Source organism: Chiloscyllium plagiosum, unplaced genomic scaffold (genome assembly GCF_037043375.1).
Source record: "Chiloscyllium plagiosum isolate Xiang-an unplaced genomic scaffold, Cpla_swu_hap1 HiC_scaffold_7, whole genome shotgun sequence".
Taxonomy (NCBI): Eukaryota; Metazoa; Chordata; class Chondrichthyes; order Orectolobiformes; family Hemiscylliidae; genus Chiloscyllium; species Chiloscyllium plagiosum.
In genome coordinates this window covers 48,912,369-48,933,306 of record NW_028270145.1, presented here as the reverse complement: position 1 = coordinate 48,933,306, position 20,938 = coordinate 48,912,369, and the positions used below count along the sequence as shown (strand labels likewise).

At 40.6% G+C, this 20,938-nt stretch overlaps 1 protein-coding gene across 1 annotated transcript in view; it reads right to left on the bottom strand.

Moving 5' to 3' along the window:
- LOC122551515 (dual 3',5'-cyclic-AMP and -GMP phosphodiesterase 11A-like) overlaps window positions 1-20,938 on the bottom strand; it is a 411,702-nt gene that overhangs the window by 161,416 nt on the left and 229,348 nt on the right. Inside the window, exons 4-5 of the mRNA XM_043693531.2 lie at window positions 18,446-18,586; window positions 16,421-16,485 (exon numbers count right to left, since the gene is read on the bottom strand). Of these exons, the coding sequence (XP_043549466.1) occupies window positions 16,421-16,485; window positions 18,446-18,586 (206 nt within the window). The remainder of the gene's footprint in view (window positions 1-16,420; window positions 16,486-18,445; window positions 18,587-20,938) is intronic.

The following is a 20,938-nucleotide window of genomic DNA, read 5'->3' as shown; positions in this document are numbered from 1 at the left end:
AAGTGGAGCATCTTGCATAATAAATAATTAAATTTTGTAATTTAATACAACAAAGAGCTGCAGATGCTGGAGATCTGAAAAAAACCGGAACTTACTGGAGAAACCCAGCAGGTCATGCAGCATCTGTGGACAGCAAGCAGAATGAACATTTCGAGTCCAGCAACACTTTTTCAGCTGAGTATAATTTTCTGACCAAGCTGTGTTTGTAAAACCTGAGCTTTTGATGGGCTTTATAAATGGAACAGAGAGTGCAAAAAGACACAATGTTTTTGCATACCTGTAGAAAGTAGTTGGACACAAATGTGACTATATTTCCCAATTCTTGGCACCCAAAGGATAGGAGGGGGAAGGTGGAATAAGGTACCTCGGAACAGAGCAATCAACAGGGCCTATGACTTCTTTCCCAGGCCCTGCTTCGTCAGGCCCACAGACAAACAGCTTCAACAACATTCGAGAAGATCAACACCATCCAAAGGAAAACAGCCTACTTGATCAGCATCCTGTCAATCACGTCAGCATTCCCTCCCACAACTATCTGTACAGTGAAAGCACTGTGCACCATCCACAAGACATACCACAGCGGTCCCCGAGGCTTCTTTCACACCACTATCCACCCTGTGCTTTGCACTACCTTGAAAGACAGAGGCTGCAGGCAGATGGAACTCAAACACTTCCAAGGTCTCATCAAGTCAGACATTGAGGTGAATTTAATGCAGCCCATCATGGTCAGTCACAAGGCAACCAGAGACTCCGAATTGGTGGACAGGCTCTGGGTCAGTCTCTCAGCAAAGGTCAAACCTCCCCCAATTAAGTCAGAAGGGAAATGCCATTAATGAGTCCATTGACACACATTATCCCTAAACTCACTGAAATTTGGTGCTTGTTTAGAGTTAAATGGGAGCCACTTGGTTTTCGAGTGGCCTTTGTAAGGTGGGCTGGAGTGGGGGGAAGCGTCAGGTATTTGTGTCTGATTGACGGATTTGGCATCAGGAAAAAGGGCCAGTTAAAAGCCAACTCCTGTCCTTGCATCAACTCCTTGCCTTTCCATTAACATTCATCCTGCTATTAACCCCCTTCAGTATCGGGCCCACAATGATGACAAACGTCTGGTGGTATACTGGTGCCAGCTTTCATCACTCTCACTCGAAGTTTTTGACAGGTGGGCCATTCACTGCAGGGCACCTCAGTATTAGGGAAGGACTGATGATAGCCATTTAGAGCACCTAAATTGCATTTGATTCCTTTACATGTTTCCCTCAGAATTGACAGGACTTCCTTGTCAGGTCTCCAAATGGTGGGTGAGAGACCTATTGCCATGACAAAACTGTTGCCATCAGCCTGACTTGGAAATATATCACTGTTCATTCTTCATTGGTGGGTCACAACTCTGGGACTCGCTACCTATCAGAACCATGGATGTATCTACACCACTGCACTACAATTGTTCAAAAAAGCATCTCACTGCTGCTCTACAGCAACTAGGAATGGGAGATAAATGCTGGCCTTACCAGAGATTTCCACATCCCATAGAAGAATAGAAAAAACTTCAAATGTGTTTCATTGACTGCTAAGCACTTTGGGACATCCTGATGTCATGAATGATACACTATAAATTTAAAATTTAAAATCTCTTTTTCTTCAAGGCTGCATTAATCATTTAAATTCTCTATTACAGCAATAGGAAGCTAGCAATTTAAGGGCAGATTTTAATTTGAGGAAGGTTTCAGAACTACAAGGACCAAAGGGATCAACAAAGTGTTTGATGCAGTGATTTAAGCAACTTGACAGATTTTCATGTCCATAAACGGTATACATCAATACTTAATTTCACCCAATGCTGGTGCTGGAGGCTGGAGTCAAAATTGATATTCCTCCAGGATTGTTATGAATCCTGACTGGTGGAGGTTGGGAGGAGGTATGGGCTAAAGTCAATGCTTCAGTGAGTTGCAAATTTTCAGTTTAAAATCTGCACTTCACCGATTTTCTCAAGTGAACTTCTAAGAATTAGAGCAGACAATCTTACAACAGTGAAGAATTCTAGTTTGAATGTTTTGCTAATAATCAGTTTTATAATAAATGTAACAAACAAGTTTTTATCTTCTGCACTGGCCAACTTCTCTCTACGCTAATAACTTTTAAGCTAAGTGCAGCACAAGGACACTCTTAAGAACATTAGCTGACAAGTTCAGATTTATGAATGTAATTATAAGTGTGAAGGTCAATGCAATATAAGACCATCAACTTTGTTCATTGGAATTATTTACTGCTTTCACCAGTACTACTGCATTGGTATCCACCACACAAATCATCCAGCCTCATTACTATTTAACAATACCCCAAGTCAACAAGTTAGAAAGACTCATTATGAAAGAAACATTATTGAAATTGTATTATATTAGAATGCATGACTCACTTGCAGCCTGTTGATGATAGGTACATATATTGAGCATGGAAGGTACCATTAATGTTCAAATTATGTGATAAGATTATACAGTAGGTATATACCATGATAGCCCCTACTTAGGAGAATTCTGGGGTAGATTGTAACTTAGATGACAGGCTAGTGGAGTGGTCAGGTAACTATCAGTGTAGAGGCAGCCATGATTTGGAGTTCACACCCTATTCAAATATGAATGGAGAGCTTTAAGTATTAAAGGGACATCCAAGGTAGCTTATAGTTTTTGGCTATGGCTGGGCTGTTGCTGGCAGGTGATCCAGAGTGAGGGAGGCCTAGCAAGGACAAGGGGGACATGCCCAGGCATGTGGTACCTTTGTAGAACCGAATAGATCCATAAAAATTATTTACATTTATCTTTCCACATTCTCTTTCATTTTATCATCAGAAAATGTGCCATGGGCTGCCTAACAATCTCAGTCTAAAAATAGCAATCAAGATCCAATTGGACCAAGAATCCAACTTGCATGACATCTGAAACTGTCCGACAGTTTGGCCCCCACTGCAAGTCTACTGACCTTATTTTGAAACTGCTCCTGCCTGAAACTGCAAATGTCAGCTTTGAAAGGTTAGAATTGACCTTGGCGTTTCTCACCAAAGTAAAATGTGGAGAAGTTTAATTTGGTGATAAATAGGAATCCAATTGGATTGCTCATATTTGTATATCTAGGGACAATTGAAGAGTCAGAGAGTTACTGAATTAATTAATTTCAACTTTCCACACTGCATTAATCGGAGATCATCTTGTGGAATGCTTTTTTTATTGTTTCATGAAAGGGGTCAAAATAATCTATTGCACAAATGTTTATAATGTAATATTCTGGTCATCACAAGACCTTAGAAAAATATATCAACTAGTATGTTCATAGACAGAAAGACAGACAGATCGATTAATTTTGCTGCAATACATGTTGATGGTAGTGGTAATATCACATGGCTTTTACTCTTGGTAATAACAAACTTGGAAATATTGCACTGAGATAACAATGGGCAAGACAATGATTTTCCTCATATTTACAATGACACAAGTTTGATCCAAAGGTAGAAGTGAAGGTGCGATGCTTAACTCATTGGATTCTCTAGAGTTTTAAATTAATATATAATAATGAGGTAGAGACACGGTAACTCCTGTGCCTCTGATTAAAATAAAAGATGAGATTTAAGTGCTGACAACTCTCCATAGGTTGCCTGAATCAAGACCTTATGGAGAACTATCAGTCTGCTAAGCAGATTTGACAGCATATAGATGTCGGATTCTGCATATCTTTATTACATTCCTGCATGTTTTTTGGTATCACATTCAGAATAAAAGGTTTTTTTTCTCCACTTGTCAAAAGGTTACATGGACAATGGTTATTCTATTGAGCAGACACTGGCTTCATAGAGTACTAAAACTCCTGGGTAATCAGTGAGGATATCATTTAAAAAAAAACTGTCTCTGAAGGTTCGGGCATCTTCACCAGTTGTTTGCTTCAGTAAAGCCTAGATGTGCTCATTCAAGTGAATGAACATTTATCGTTAAGATTCAGCCCATAAAAAGAGGGAAATGGGGACCACAGGAGCTAACCTGCCAATACAGGCAAAACCTTTTCTTACATATTCTGCATTTTCAAATTGTTTGTTGTGTTTTGCTCCAGTGTTAATTGGCTTTACCTGATTATCTTAAACTTGTGCTTCATTTATCACTGTCAATAGTTTGCTTCATTATTTATGCTCAGTGCTGGCTTTGAAAATGCACCATAAGGAGAGGCAGGAATGGGTATTTCCTTTAGAATTTGGAACGTTGCGGATAATTTACGGGAGGAAGAAGAATTCATAATGGACTAACAAATGTAAGTGCCTGTCTCAAGTGATACGTGTTTGATGGCACCCACAGACCACACATACAGCATCATGAGAGATCACATGACTATGGTAAGAAGCCAATAGACTAAGGGTACAATTGCATTTCTCCAAACATCACTCTTTTCGCAAAAGAAAAACAAACAACTATTTACACGATCATTTGCAGTTACAATTTACAGATGTGGTACAGGTAGAAGCAAGCCATTCAGTTGATCATGTCTGCACTGTCTCTTCAAATGAGCATTATAACTTAGTGCAATTTTCCTGCCTTTTCCCTACACCATTTCACATTGTATCTATTTAAATAATTATCCAACGTCCTCTTGAATGATTCCACTGAACACATCTCCAGCACACTTTCTGGCAGTCCATCCAGACCTGAACAATTCATTATGTGCAAAAAAGTTCTTTCTCATCTTATATTTGCTTCTCTGGCAAATCACTTTACACCCATGACCTCTCGTTCTTGATTATTTACTAAGCAGGAACAGTGTCTCCCTATCTACCCCATCTAGCCCCTTTGTAATTTTGAAAACTTCTATCAAATGTCTTGTTAGCCTTCTTCTCCAAATAAAGTTTTTTCATCCTTCAAACCATTCTTGTAAATCTCTTTTGCAGTCTCTCAGAGACATTCACATCCTTCCTATAGCATAATACCCAGAACTCGACACAGTGTACTGGTGTAGGAGGAAGAGCTTCAGATATGTGGATCATTGGGATCTCTTCCAGAGCAGGTGGGACCTGTACAAGAAGAATGCGTTGCACCTAAAACAGACGGGCACCAATACCCAACAGGAAGGTTTGCTAATGTCTTTCAGGAGGGTTTACACTGGTGTGGCAGGAGGTGGGAACCAGAGCAGAAGGTCAGCAAGTGAAATGCCTGAGGAGGAGTTAGAGATTACAGCCAGTAAAGCTAAGAGAAAGGACACACAGGTAGAGGTTACTGATCAAAGCTGGACTGGTGGTCTGAAGTGCATTTATTTTATTTTAATGAGAGGAGCATGATGGGTAATGCAAATGAACTTAGAGCTTAGTTTAGTGCACATAACAATGACGTTATAGCCATTACAGAAACTTGGTTGAGAGAGGAACAAGACTGACAACTTAACATTCCATAATTTACAGGTTTCAGGCAAGATAGAGAGAGTTGTAAAAAAGGTGGGGGGAGTTGTATTACTAATAAGGCAGAATGTCACAGCTGTACTGAGGCATAACACCTAGGAGGACTCATCCAGAAAGACTTTATGGGTACAGCTCAGGAATAGGGAGATGCAATCAATTTGGGGTTGTACTACAGGCCTCCCAATAGACAGCAGGAGTTAGAGAAACAGATATGTGGACAGATAATGGAAATATGTAAAAACAACAGAGTTGCTGTGGGAGATTTTAACTTCCCCTTATTGACTGGGACTCCCTTAGTACTGGGAACTTGCGGTGAATTTGTTAAATGTGTCTAGAAGGATTCTTGAAGCATTAGGTAAATAGTTGAACTAGGGAATGGACCATTTTAGACCTGGTACTGGGGAATGAGCTGGGCCAGGTAATTGAAGTTTCAATGAGGCAGTATTTTGGGAACAGTAACCATAATTCTGTAAGTTTTAAGTTACTTATGGATTAGGGTAAGAGTAGTCCCCGGGTGAATGTAGTGAACTGGGAAGGCTAACTACAACAAAATTAGGCAGGAACTGGGGAAAGTAGATTGGTGGTAGCTGTTTGAAAGTAAATCCACATCTGTCATGTGGAATCTCTCAAAGACCACTTGATTAGAGTTCAGGACCAGCATGCTCCTGTGAAAGTGAGGGATAAAGATGGCAAGATTCAGGAACCAAAAGAAGTTGTGCACTGAGTCAAAAAGAAAAAGGAAGCATACATAAGGTTTAGGAAACTGAAGTCAGCTACAGCCCTTGAGAAATATAAAGAAAGCAGGAAAGAACTTAAACAAGGAGTTAGGAGGGCTAAAATGATCTATGAAATGTCCTTGGCAAACAGGATTAAGGAAAATCCCAAGGCTTTTGATGTGAATGTAAGGAACAAGCGGGTATCAAGGAAAAGAGTAGGACCACTCAAGGATAAAGCTGGAGGAGGTGGGTGAGATCCTCAAAGAATACTGTGCAGTGGTATTCACAAAGAAGAAGGACATGGTGGATGGTAAATCTTGGGAGGGGCAATGTTGATATTCCGGATATATTGATATTCTAGGCATATCGATATAATAAAAGAAGTGGTATTGGGTGTTTTGAAAAGCATTAACGTAGACCTGAACAATCTGAGAATAATGAGGGAGGTGAGGAAGTAAATTGCTGAGGCCTCATGCAAAACCTTTGTATCCTCTTTAGTCACAAGTGGGATCTCAGAAGAATGGAGAAGACCCAATGTTGTTGCTTTGTTTCATTTGAGCAAAATGCATAATCCAGGAAATTAAAGGCTGATGAGACTTACCTCAATAGTATGGGAAATATTAGAGAAGCTTCTTAGGGACAGGATTTATTCACATTTGGAAAAATATGGACCTAAATATTAACTCTGCTTTCTCCCCACAGATGCTACCAGACCTGCTGAGTTTTTCCAGCAATTTCTGTTTTTGTTTCTGATTTCTACCATTCTTTGTTTTTTTTAATGGATTTATTAACGATGGGCAGCTTTGAGTGGGGGATGCTGTCTCACAAATTTGGTTAAGTTTTTTAAGGAAGTGATAAAAATGATTGCTGATGACAGGGTGGTGGATGTTGTCAACATGTACTTTAACAAGGCATTTGACAATCTCCCTCATGGCAGCATGATACAGAAGGTAAAGTTACATGGGATCCATTTTGATCTGGTAAGATGGATATAAAACTGACTTAGTCATAGAAGACAGAGAGTAGTGGTGGAAGGGTGATTTATGACTGGTGATCAGTGGTGTTCCTCAGGGAATCAGTGCTGGGACCCCTGTTGTTTCTAATATATATATAAATAATTTGGAGGAAAATGTAGATTGTCTTGATTAGTAAGTTTGCAGATGACACAAAGACTGGGGGAGCTGGAGATAGTGAGGATGATAGCCAGACCATAGAGAAAGTTATAGATAGGCTTGGGACTTGGGTGGAGAAATGGCAGTTGGAATTTAATCTGGTGATGCATTTTGGAAGGTCAATTGCAGGAGGGAAGTATACAGTAAATGGCAAAATATTTAGTCGCATCAACATACAGAGGGATCTAGGCATTCAGGTCCACAGTTCCCTGAAAATGGCAACTCAGGTGGATATGGTGGTGAAGAAGGCATGTGGCACATTTGTCTTTTTTGGTCAGGGAATTGAGGATAAAAATTGGCAAGTCATGTTGCAACTGTAGAGAATTTTAGTTAGGCCACATTTGGAATATTGGATACAGTTCTGGTTATCACACTACCAGAAGGATGTGGAGGCTTTGGAAAGGGTACAGTAAGCATTCACCAGGATGTTGCATGGTTTGAATGATATTAGTTATGAGGAGAGATTGACAAACTTGATTTGTTTTCACTTGAACATTGGAGCTGAAACCTGATAGAGGTTTACAAACTTATGAGAGGCATGCTTAGAATGGATAATTAGAGTCTTTTTCGCAGGGTAGAAATGTCAATTATTTGGGGACATAAGTTTAAGGTGAAAGGAGGTAAGTTTAAAGTAGATGTGACAGACAAGTGTTTTTGCACAAGAGGATGGTAGGTGCCTGGAATGTGTTGGCAGAGAAGCTGTTGGAGGTGGATGCATTGGCAGTGTTTAAGAGCAGTTACAGGAATAGATAGGGATTAAAGGGATATGGACTGCATTGAGACAAAAGGCTTTTAGCTTAGAAAGGTGTCATGTGTTGGCGCAGGCTGGTGGGCTGAAGGGCCAGTTCTTGTGCTGTACTGTTCTTTGTGCTTTGTTCTACCCCAGCTAAGGTTGAACAACTACCTTATATAAGTTCAGCATTTCCTCTTTCCTCTTGTAATCTATATTCCTATTAAAAAAAACGAGGATATCTTATGCTTTTTAATTACTCTTTACATGCATCTTGCCTCCTTCAATGATTAGTGTATATATACGGCCTCTGTCCCTACACTCTCTTCAGAACTGTACCCTTTATTTTACATTATCTTTCTATATTCTCCCCATTAAACTGAACCACCTCACACCTCTCTGCATTGAACTTAATCCATCATATATCCGACCACATAACTAATTTGCCTGTGTCCTTTTGATTTCTATGCTGTTCTCCTCACAGTTTACAATTTTTGTAAATTTCATCAGATCCACAAACTTTGAAATTGTCCCCTGTACACCAAGATCTAGATCAGTAATATATAGCAGGAAAAGCAAATATTGATCCCTGGGGAATACCACTACAAAATTTTCCCCCATTTGAAACTGATCATTAGTCTCGGTTTCTATCACTCGGTTGATTTTGTGTCCATTTTCCAACCTTAACAAAAACAGAAATTACTGGAGAAACTCAATACGTTGGGCAGTATCTGTGCAGAGGAAGCAAAGTTAATGTTTCGAGTCCAGTGACCCTTCTTCAGAACTGTCCCTCTTATTCCATGAGCGATATATTTTCTCATAAGTTTGTTATGTGCTACTATATCAAACACATTCTGGAAGTCCACGTATCACACATCAACAGCATTACCTTCAATTCCCCTTTCAGTTACACAATATACAGGCTCACAAATAAAATTATCATTCAGTAACAAAGCAATGTGTTACCTCTAGTCAGTTCTATTTTCTTCATTCTCTGCATATGTATTGCATATATATTCTTTAAAGCATGGAGGCATCCAAATTGTATGTGTATGCATTGTTGTTGGCTGTTCATTTGGCACCTGCTTGTTGCCACGGTGATGCACTACTTCACAAAGTACTATTTCTGTGGTGAGTGCTGTTGCCATATTAATTGTTGTTGTTGATCTATTTCAGTTGCTGGGGAATAGCGGATCTCTGGGACTGATGGTTGTTCTGTACCCTGCACTGGTATTAAAACCACCTCTTTCTGATCAGCTTCCTATAGTGAAGGAACATCTTCTCTAACTGTACATATATATCTGGGTTTGTGGCAGTCTATCTGGTCACTCAGGTTCACTAATATGGTAACTGCTCAACACAGGTTCCAAATTGTTTCATGGGCCTACAGTTATTCAAAACTCACACCTGCTCTGCAAAGTCAGCCCTGGCAATTACTTGACAGTTTTATCAAAGTGATTTTTTTTCTTTCTGTCATTTCATCTCGGTTTGCCACTCATATTGTTCTGACTTCTACGTTCGTAGATTTTTGACCGTGGGAAGAATAGTTTGGGTGCAGCATGAAATTTGTCTTTGTCTGTACAGCTTCACCTGTCTTCAGTAAATGCATTTATCCAGTCAAGGATTGCCTTGTGAAAGCTTGCGCAAGATTTGCTCAATCTCTTTATGATCCCTTTGACGAGTTTTCTGCCATCTTAGCCATTCCATTTAATTGTGGATTTGATGCATGGCATTGAGTTTTCCAAATCTTTAGGAAGCCACTGAAATCATTAATCAGGAATTGAGGGCCATTGTCACTCATCATAATATCTCGAATGCAGTGTTGGTATTCAAAGTTTCATTGGTAGTCATTGAATACATCTGGTCTAACTCTCAGTAGTCACATTATTACTTAAAGTGACATGATACTCACATCTTAAAAGAATGTGGATGCCTACTCCAACCTTCATCTAGGGTCTGTCCAGGATGTTTGTTTTTTGTTAATTTAATCATGGGATATGGGATGTGGTTATCACATTTACAGCTAGTCGCTAATTGCCCTTGAGAAGGAGATGGCAAGCATGGAGCTATTACACTCCATGTAGTGACATTGTCTGTAGTCACTCTCTAATGAGTATGACTGTCCATCTGGGAAATTCCATGTCCTTGGTCATGGGGTCTATGCGTCTTTGTGCGGCTGATGAGCCCAATCCGAGAGCTGCATCTTTGACCACTCATTTAGCATTTTGTGCAGGAGATGGAACTTGTCTTTGGCCTCAAGATTGCTGACATTCTTTTCTCAGGATCCTTTTCTGTACTTCCTTTTGTTGATAGATGTTCTTGAAGAATTCTGTCCCTTCATACAGGAGGTTCTGTGAAGTTGGTTTCTTCTGAGAAAGCATCTCCCAAGCATTGACATCTATGCTGTATTTTTGAAGGTAAACCTTCAGGGAATCTTTGAAGCACTTCCTTGGTTTTCTTATTCAAGTGCCTCCCTTGAACTGGGTAAAGAAGGTTTGCTTTGACAGTCATATCTCAGGCATCCAAAGAACATGGCCAGCCCAGCAGAGTTGGCTTCAGATGATTATGGCCTCGATAGTAGTGCTATTGGCTCCTTCAAAGACTCTGATGTTAGGATAATGCAGAGAATCTTGTCTCAAACAGCATTGATGGTACTTCTCCAGCACCTTGAGTTGGTGGTTATACATAGGCAAAGTTTTGAAGCCATGTAGAAGAGTTGAAAGTAGGTCTGCCTTTTCCACAAGGATCTTGGTATCAGGACAAATGTCGCAGTCATCAAACACGCTTATCCCTGGGACTCCAAAGGCAGGGTTCATGGATTGGATGTGGTGCTGGATCCTGCATCCACCTTGGCCTTAGATGAGAGTGCAGTGTAGGTACACTAACGATGTGGTTAGGAATGATGCTCCAGGATTTGACCAAACAACAGTGAAGGAATAGTTCCAAGTCAAAATGGTGAGTTGCTTATGGGGAGTCTTGCAAGTGCTGGAGTTCTTATGCTGCTGTTGTCCTTCTAGAGCTTGCATGTTTGGAAGGTGCCATATAAAGTGCCTTGGTGAGTAATTGCAGTGCATCTTGTAGATGGTCCACATTACTGCAACTGATCATCACTAGTAGGGGGAGTGAATATTAAAAGTGGTAGATGGATTGCTAATTAAGCAGGCTGCTTTTTCCTGATGGTGTTGAGCCTCTTGAGTGCTGTTAGAGCTGCAGCCATCCAGGCAAGTGGACAGTATTCCATCATATATCTTCCTTGTGCTTTTTAGTGATGATCAGGCACTGAGGAGTCAGGAGGTAAATTCCTCATCACAGCCTTTGTCTTCTCTTGTAGCTGCAATATTTATATAGCTGGTCCAGTTTAGTTTCTGGTCAATAGTAATGCCAAGGATGTTAATACTGGAGGTTTCATGGCAATGCCACTGAATGTTAGGTTGAAATGGTCTTGTTGAAGATGGTCATTGCCTTGCATTTCTGTGGCATCATTGTTATCATTACAAACTTCATGTGTAACAGTAATTGTACCGGAACAGCTTAACTCAGGGTGTGGTTAGTTCTGGAGCACAGATCTTCAGTAGCATTGCCAGAATGTTGTCAGGATCCATAGCCTTCACAGTACCCAGTGCCTTTAGCCATTTCTTGATATCATGGGGAATGGATCAAATTGGCTGAAAACTGGCGTCTATGATGCTGGGGACTTCAGGAATGGGCTGAGATCGATCATCCACATGTCTTTGGCACTGGTATGTTGGGCTCCCCTGTTTTCAAGGATGGGGACATTTATGGACCCTCCTCCTCAATTGTACTGTCCACCATTATTCAAAACCAGATCTGATTGACCTCCAGAGTTTGGATCTGATCTGTTAGTTGTAGGATCACATAACTCTTCTGTTGCTTACTGTCTAGGTTTCATGGCACATAAGTAATTCTGTATTGTAGCTTCATCATTTTTAAGTCTGCCTGCTGCTGCTCCTGGCACATCCTCCTGCCATCTTCACTGAACCAGGGCGGCTTGGTGACAACGGTAGAGTGGGCAGATGTGATCGTGTTGGAAAAGCACAGCCAGTCAGGCAGTTGTGTCTTTCCAGCGCTACACTTTATGACTCTGATCTCCAGCATCTGCAGTCCACACTTTCTCCTGGGCAGATGTGATAGGCCATGAGGTGACTGACTGAGTTTGAATAGCTGCTGCTGATGGCTTAAAACACCTGATGGGTGTCTCGTCTTAAGTTGTTAGCCTGTTTAAAATCTATCCCATTCAGCAAAGCAGGACTGTGTGGGAGTCACTCCTATTGGTATTGTCAGGGACCAATGTATTTATTACTAGTATCTTGGTGAGGACAAAAACAATTACTTTTTTTAAAAAGACTCTTGCACGTTGCCTCACCACCTGCTGTTTCTTTCAGGAGCTGACTTTCTTATAGTTCTGAAATTCCACATGCTTTCAGCCAAAAATCCATGCAGTCTTTTCCACAGTGCTGACTCTCTTGTAGTTCAAAACATTCCATACAAATTCCACATGATACCATGTTACATCATGTTACAAATGATTTAATGGCTCCTACAGACTGAATACAAAGAAGTCGAGATCGCATGACATGGTAAGTCAGTTGGTACACCATGTACAGTTCCATTTTCTCCAAAAGAGTACAACATAATGTAATATGTTTAGGCCAGACCCATACTATTCTGGGACTCATATTAATGAAGATCTTGACATGGACTTCAACATGTGACAGGAGACCAGCATTGCTTTCAAGAACAGCTAGGACATACTTGTACCGTGTGCTACAATTAGGCAGTCTGTAGAACAAATTTGTATCTAATCACTGATCAGTACGCTCATAGCAAGGCCAATCTTCCATTTGTTTCCGAGGCTGGAAAATAGTGGTTGGACGTGGCATAGAATTTCTTCCAGTGATTGTTTTGAGACCAGGTGGTCTCAGATTTCTGTTACATGAGTTTGAAATCTCATTGAACCAGTCCTAAAAGTGAACACCAAGAGTTTTCACTTAATTACTACAAAGTCAGCATCTCGTTATTTTTCCAATGATTACTAGGAAGCAGTCTTGGTGCTTTCATGCCAGAGTTGAACAAAGAGAAAGTTTTAGAAGCACAGTGCCTCCAATGATCCCAGTGAGAAATTACCAAAGAGAAGAACCTTCACTCTTGCTGCCTTAGCAGCTGGTTTCTAATTATTAGCTGGTACCTTTACATTTGAGAATGGTGTAAAGTGCAGTTTTTATCTACAATGAAATGGAGTGGTGAAAAATGGAAGTAATTGTGCATAATATTTCAAATAGTTCCTCGGAGATTATGACTATCAGCTGAGGGCTGTGCCATTTTTGATGACATCAGAAAAAATGTCAGTCTGAAATAAGGGTGTATAGTTCTCTATTGTGTTATTAACAGTAGTTATTTTCCTAATTTGAAGTTAAATACTGCAGTTCCAGCTGATGCAATGTATTGAGCTCTCCTACCAGGTAAGGGGCTCTTATGGTGCAGTGGTATGCCCTATCTCTGAACCACGGGGCCTGGGTTCAAGTCTCATCTGCTTCAGAGATGTGTAATAACACAACTGAACATGGTTTGGAGATGCTGGTGTTGGGCTGGGGTGTACAAAGTCAAAAATCACACAACACCAGGTTATAGTCCAACAGGTTTAATTGGAAGCACTAGCTTTCGGGGCGCTGCTCCTTCATCAGATGGTTGTGGAGTATAAGATCATAAGACACAGAATTTATAGCAAAAGTTTACAGTGTGATGAAACTGAAATTATATATTGAATCTTCTTTTTCAATATATAATTTCAGTTACACGACACTATAAACTCTTGCTATAAATTCTGTGTCTTATGATCTTATACTCCACAACCATCTGATGAAGGAGCAGCGCCCCGAAAGCTAGTGCTTCCAAATAAACCTTTTGGACTATAACCTGGTGTTGTGTGATTTTTGACTTTGTACAACTGAATAGGTCTTTATATAATATCTCTCTCCAGATAGTTGGTGCTTGCGATTTAATTCAAAGTTGACTAAGCTCCTGCAGCATGTCCTGTAACACTTTACACCCCTTCCAACCATCTACTGACACAGTTTTATCAATGCTGTGAGCCACTTAAAATCCATTTTTATAAAATCATGAGGGGCATGGATAGGGTGAATAGCCAAGGTCTTTTTCCCAGAGTAGGGGAGTCCAAAACTGGAGGGTATAGGTTTAAGGTTAAAGAGGAAATATTTAAAAGAGACTTGAGGGTCAACTTTTTCATGCAGAGGATGATGGATGTGTGGAACAAGCTGTCAGAAGAGGTGTTGGAGCAGTAACAACTTTAAAAAAGCATCTGGATGGTCACATTAATAGGAAGAGTTGAGAGGGATATGGGCCAAATGGGACAATGTCAGATTGGGATGTCTGGTCACCATGCTGTAAACTCTATGACTCTATTAATTCTGAAAATTTGCAGACTGGAAATTTAAAGGTAACATGACCTGGAGAGTACTTGTTTTACGAAAGTACTTCAATTAATTTATTTCCACTACTTTATAATTGCATTTAGCTTCTAAAGAAACATTGTGAAGTATGGAAAAAATATAGGAACAGTGGTATTTGAAATTCCAAGGAATGCGTGACCTACATCCCATTTGATGGAACCAATTTATACAGTGATTCACTTGCTGCCATCCGTTTTATAGATGAGGTGGATGAGAAATAGTGGAGCCACAGTGTGAGAATGCAGCTGTGCATTCGCTGCTCAGAGTTATGACTGTAATTTTAAAACTTCTGTATGTAAATGGATCATTCCTGGCTGTCAAGGCAAGGTCTCGGTGGGTCACCAATGGTGAAAGTGCAAGGTAATTTGAACGTTCTCTGCTTTATTAAAATATATTCAGTGTTTTTCCCCACTCTGTTTATAATAACAGTTTAGTTGTACTAGGTATTAAACTCTAAACTGTGCATTGCAAGTCAGCCTGCAGTGGTTGCATTCTTAATCTTGAGACAGAGGTCTATGGGATCACCTCACAGTGCAAACTGTGAGGACATAACCTTTGAGTACTTATAAAATGCTGCAGTGCTGGATACCATCCATCCCAGACATTACTGGTCTGTCTGCTCAGCTCTCCATAATGGATCCCACTACACATTTTCAAAGCTATGGAAGCAATATTCCTGAACCAACATCACCAGTGTGTTCTTCATCTCTTTGCTCTATTAAATCGCCTCTTAGCCTTCTTCCTCCCATTGAGAACAGACCAAGTCCCTCAGCCTTTCCTCATAAGACCTTCACTCTAGACCAGGCAGCATTCTGGTAAATCTCCTCTGCACCTTTTCCAATGCTTCCACATCTTTCCTGTAATGGGGCGACCAGAACTGCACACAATATTCCAAGTGAGGCCGTAATAGCGTTTTGTACAATTGCAGCATGACATCATGGCTCTACCAGTAAAACCTAACAAATTGTATGCCTTCTTAACAGCAATATCAACCTGGGTGGCAACTTTCAGGGATCTATGTACATGGACACCAAGATCCTTCTGCACCTCCACACTACCAAGCATCTTTCCTGCTTTGAAATCACAGCAGAGTAGATTCCTTTTCTTCAGGTAGGAAGGAGCTGCTGGTAAATAGCCATGCTTTAAATGACGCATTCTGGCTTTGATTAAGTTCAGCAAGTTTGCCTGAAGTTGCAGAGCAAAGGATTATCGTTTCTGCATGACAGAGACACAGCCTGTCAAACATATTAAAATGAAGCCTACACATTAAATCATCCAGGGCTAATGCTGACAATATCAGAAGAGTTCGTTGCTCACCCAGCCTCTCTCCCAATGTTAAAACCAACACTGATATGCTTAAAGTAAATTCTTAAAATACGATAGAACAAAACAAAAGGGTAAATCAAAGGAAGATATATCAACAACCAATTGAATAATAACCTGATGCTATTTTGTAATTTACAGCATATTTACGTTCAACTTTTTTTTCTGTAGTTTATAATGTACAATGTAATTCCTGTTTAATTCAAGTTTTACAATGTTTACTTATACATCTTTCATTCTCTACGCAATGAATTTAAATTTTCCAAATTCATACCCACTGGGTCCACAATCTTCCAAACTGTATAGAGAGTAATAGGGCCAAGCACAGACACCACAGGTAGTAGAGATGCCCTTTTCCCAAGCCCTATGCCCCCAGTTCTGATCCCGACCCCAGCAACCCCATCCCAATCTGAACACGTGGGTTCCCATAGCCCTGAGGCCTGGTTATTAGGCCTTGATGTAATCTCTTGCCCCAGGCCCTGTAATGTGGATTAGAATACTTTCCATTTGCATATAATTGGGTACCTTAGACCCTACTGAACTCTTATTAAATATAACAAGAAACTTACCTGCTTTCAGCATCTGCACTACACTTGGGAGACAGGAGTTCAAACGATTTTGTAAACTTTACCACCTGCCACAAAATATGAAGAGAAAATGTGTGTCATAATATGCAGCAGAAAAAGGCCTTTATTCCATTCTTAGAAATTGAATGAATTCAGAGAACATGTCAATCCACCTCTGACAGTCTTGATTAATCTTTATCAGGTTGGTGACCGATGACCAGTTTACAATACAACTGTTTAAATAGATATTAATTACTTAGACAAAGGAAGTGAGTGTACTGTAACTAAGTTTGTAGACAACACAAAAAATAGGTAGGAAGGCAGATTGCGAGAGGGATACAGTTTACGAAAGGATATTGATAGCTTAAGTAAAGCGGGCGAAAAGTTGACAATTGAAGCATAATGTGGGAAAATGTAGAGCTCTTCATTTTGGAAAGGAGAACAAAAGAATACAATATTATTTAAATGGTAAAAACTGCAGAAAGCTGCAACTCAAAGGGACTTGTGTATGAAACATAAAAAGCTAGCACACAGGAGCAGAAGTTAATCAGGAAGGCTAATGAATGTTGACCCTTGTTTCAAGGAAGTTGAAGTCCCAGCAGGGAGGTCTAACTGCAACTGTAAAAGGTGCTGGTAAGGAGAAAGTGAGGTCTGCAGATGCTGGAGATCAGAGCTGGAAATGTGTTGCTGGAAAAGCGCAGCAGGTCAGGCAGCATCCAGGGAACAGGAGAATCGACGTTTCGGGCATAAGCCCTTCTTCAGGAAAGGTGCTGGTAAGACCACATCTGGAGTACTGTGAGCAGTTTTAGTCCCTTAATTAAGAAAAGATACCATTTCATTGAAGGCAGCTCATAAGAAGTTCATAAGGATAATGCCTGGGTGGCATGCTTCCTCACAGTGCCAGGAACCCAGGTTTAATTCCATCCTTGGGTGACTGTCCATGTGGAGTTTGCACATTGTCTGTGTGGGTTTCTGCTGGGTACTCTGGTTTCCCCCAGCAGACCAACGATGAGCAGGCTTGGTGAATTGGCCATGCAGAATTGCTCATGATGTTCAGAGGTGTGCAGGTTTATCATGGGAAATGCAGGATTGTAGGGGGATGGGTGTAAGTGGGATGATCTTTGGAGGGTCAGTGCGGACTTGTTGGGCCGAATGGCCTGTTTCCACACTGTGGGGATTGCCTTATCACCAAAGGCTAAAATAGGTTGGAATTCTACTCATTGGGGTTTAAACCAATGAGAGGTAATTTCATTTAAATGTATAGGATTATTAAGGGACTTGTCAGGATGAATACTGAGAGGATGTTTCTCTTCATGGGTGAGTCAGATTTTAAGACTGAGATGAGGAGGATTTTCTTCTCTCAGACGGTTGACAGTTTTAGGCACTCCTTGCCACACAAAGCTGTGGAGGCAGAGTCCTTGCGTATGTTTGATAGACTCTTGATCAGTCAGGGAATCCAGGCTTATAGGAAAAGGGAATGAAAATGTAAATGAGGAGTGCTGGATCAGCCATGATGTTATTGAATGGTTGAGCAGGCTCAAGGGGCTGAACAGACTACAATTATTCCAATTTCTTATAGTCTTATTCTATTAGGATTCGTTTAATTTAAAAATTTCCTTTAAAAATCACTGAGACAGAAGGTGAAACGTGTGAAAACGATAGACTTGTAAAACTGTTGCAGCAGAAGAGGAAACAAAACAAATTAACTCATTAATGGATCACTGAGGTTTACATGTAAGCATCCTTAAACAATCACTAACTGAGATTCTTCAAACTAGTAACAATTCTAAAATTAACTCCTTATCGATCATGTTAGAAAAATCATAGAGAAAGAATGAAAAACCTTTTAAAAATTAATCCCAGAGGATAACTCTTTTGCAAATCAAGCAAATAAATAATTAAATCATTAGATTCAGTTTCTTCCACTTCTCAAGTAAATTTTAGTTGCAATGGCCTGACAACTTGGAAGTATTTCTATTGAATTTTGTTCTGTTGGTTCTCTTTGTGTGTATGTAGGAGCTAACTTACCGGAGACTCAATGTCTTCAAGGAGCAGAACAGAACAACGTTCACACTTCAGCAACGTCTGAGCTCGGTGCATTATTTTCCTCACAATTTTTTCCAAATCTGTTTGCTCTTCAAACAAGTCGTTGACTACTTCTAGCAAAGCCTATTTAAGAAAATGGGCTCAGCATAACTCTTTTGGATTGAGTAACATATCTTAATGAACATATAGAACATACAACATAGAACAGTACAGTACAGGCTCTTCGGCCCACGATGTTGTGCTGAGCATTTATCTAAATATAAAATCAACCTAACCTACACTGCCTTCAATTTATCACACTCCATGTGCTTGTCTAGCAGTTGCTTAAATGTCCCAACTGTCTCTGACATTACTATCACCGCTGGCAGTACAAACCACGCACCTATCACTCTCTGTGTAAAGAATCTACCTCTGACATCTCCCCAATACCTTCCTCCAATCAACTTAAAATTATGACCCCTCATGACAGCCATTTCTGCCCTGGGGAAAAGTCTCTGGTTATCTACTCTATCTATGCCTCTCATTACCTTGTACACCTCTATCCAGTCACCTCTCTCCCTGTTTCTCTCCAGTGTGAAAAGCCCTAGCTCACTCAACCTCTCTTCATAAGACAAGCCCTCCAATCTAGACAGCATCCTGGTAAATCTCCTCTGCACCCTCTGTAAAGCATCTATATCCTTCCGATAATGAGGCGACCAGAACTGGACACAATATTCCAACTGTAGTCTAACCTGGGTTTTATAGAGCGGCAGCAAAACCTCACATCTCTTCAACTCAATCCCCCTGTTAATGAAAGCTAAAACACCATACGCCTTCTTAACAACCCTATCATCTTAGTTTGTAACTTTGAGTGTTCTATGTACGTGGCCCCAATATCTTGCTGATATTCCACACTGTCAAGAATCCTGTCTTTAACCCTGTATTCAGCATTCAAAGTTGACCTTCCAAAATGAATCCCATCACATTTATCGAGGTTGAACTGCATCTGCCAATTCTCAGCCCAGCTCTGCATCCTGTCAATGTCTTGTGTAGATGAAAGTGAGGACTGCAGATCCTGGAGATTAGAGTCGAGAGTGTGGTGCTGGAAGAGCATAGCAGGTTAGGCAGCATTGAAGGAGCAAGAGAATTGACATTTCAGGCAAAAGCCGAAAGCCTACAACAGTCCTCAATATTATTTACAAAACCACCAACCTCTGTGTCATTGGCAAACTCATGATTACACCCTACCACTTCTTCATCCAAGTCATTTATAAAAACTACAAAGAGCAGAGGCCCAAGAACAGGTCCTATGGTCATCAACCTCCAGACGGAATACTTTCCATCCACTACCACTCGCTGTCTTCTTTTGGCCAGCCACTTCTGTATCCAGCCACATTTCCTTGTATCTCATACTTCCTAATTTTCTCAATGGGCCTACCAAGAGGAACCTTATCAAATGCCTTACTGAAATCCATATACACCACATCCACTGCTCGACCATCATCAACTTGTGTCATCACATCCTCAAAGAACTCAATAAGACTTGTGAGGCATGGACTGCCCCTCACAAAGTCATGCTGATTATCTTTAATCAAACTATGTTTTTTTCCAAATAGTCATAAATCCTATCTCTCAGAATCCTTTCCACTACATTGCTTACCACAGTCATAAGACTGACTGGTCTGTAATTCCCAGGATTTCCCTATTACCTTTCTTGAACAGAGAAACATCACTCACCTCCTTCCAATCATCTAGTACTACTCCTGTGGAGAGTGAGGATGTAAAGACCATCACCAGAGGTGTGGCACTGTCATTCCTTGTTTCCCGTAGTAACCTTGGATATATTTGGTCTGGCCCTGGGGACTTACTTACCTTGATGCTTCCCAGAATTTCCAGCACATCCACTTCCTTAATATCAATCTGTTTAAACCTATTAGCCTGGTCCATGGTGTTCTCACTATCAACAAGATCCCTCTCTCTAGTGAATACTGAAGAAAAAACTCATTGAGGGCCTCCCCTACATTTGCAGACTCCGGGCGCAAGTTCCCTTCACTATTACTGTTTGACCCTACTCTCTTGCTGGTCATTGTCTTATTCTTCACATATGTGTATAATGCTTTGGATTTTCCCTAATCCTTCCAGCCAAAGCTTTTTTGTGCCCCTCCTGGTTCTCCTCATTCCATTTTATAGTTCTTTCCGAGCTAGCATGCAATCTTCTAAAGCTGTGCCAGATCCTTGCTGCCTCAACCTCAAGTAAGCTTCCTTCTTCCTTTTGACAAGAAGCTCCTCTGCTCTTGCCATCCAAGGCTCCTCCACCTTACCATTCCTTGCCTGTCTCAGTGGGACAACATTATCCAACACTCACAACAAGTGCTCCTTAAACAGCCTCCACATTTCTGTTGTGCATTTCCTGTAGAACAATTGTTCCCAATTTATATTCCACAGCTCCTGTCTAATAGCAGTATAATTTCCCCTCCCCCAATTAAATATCTTCCC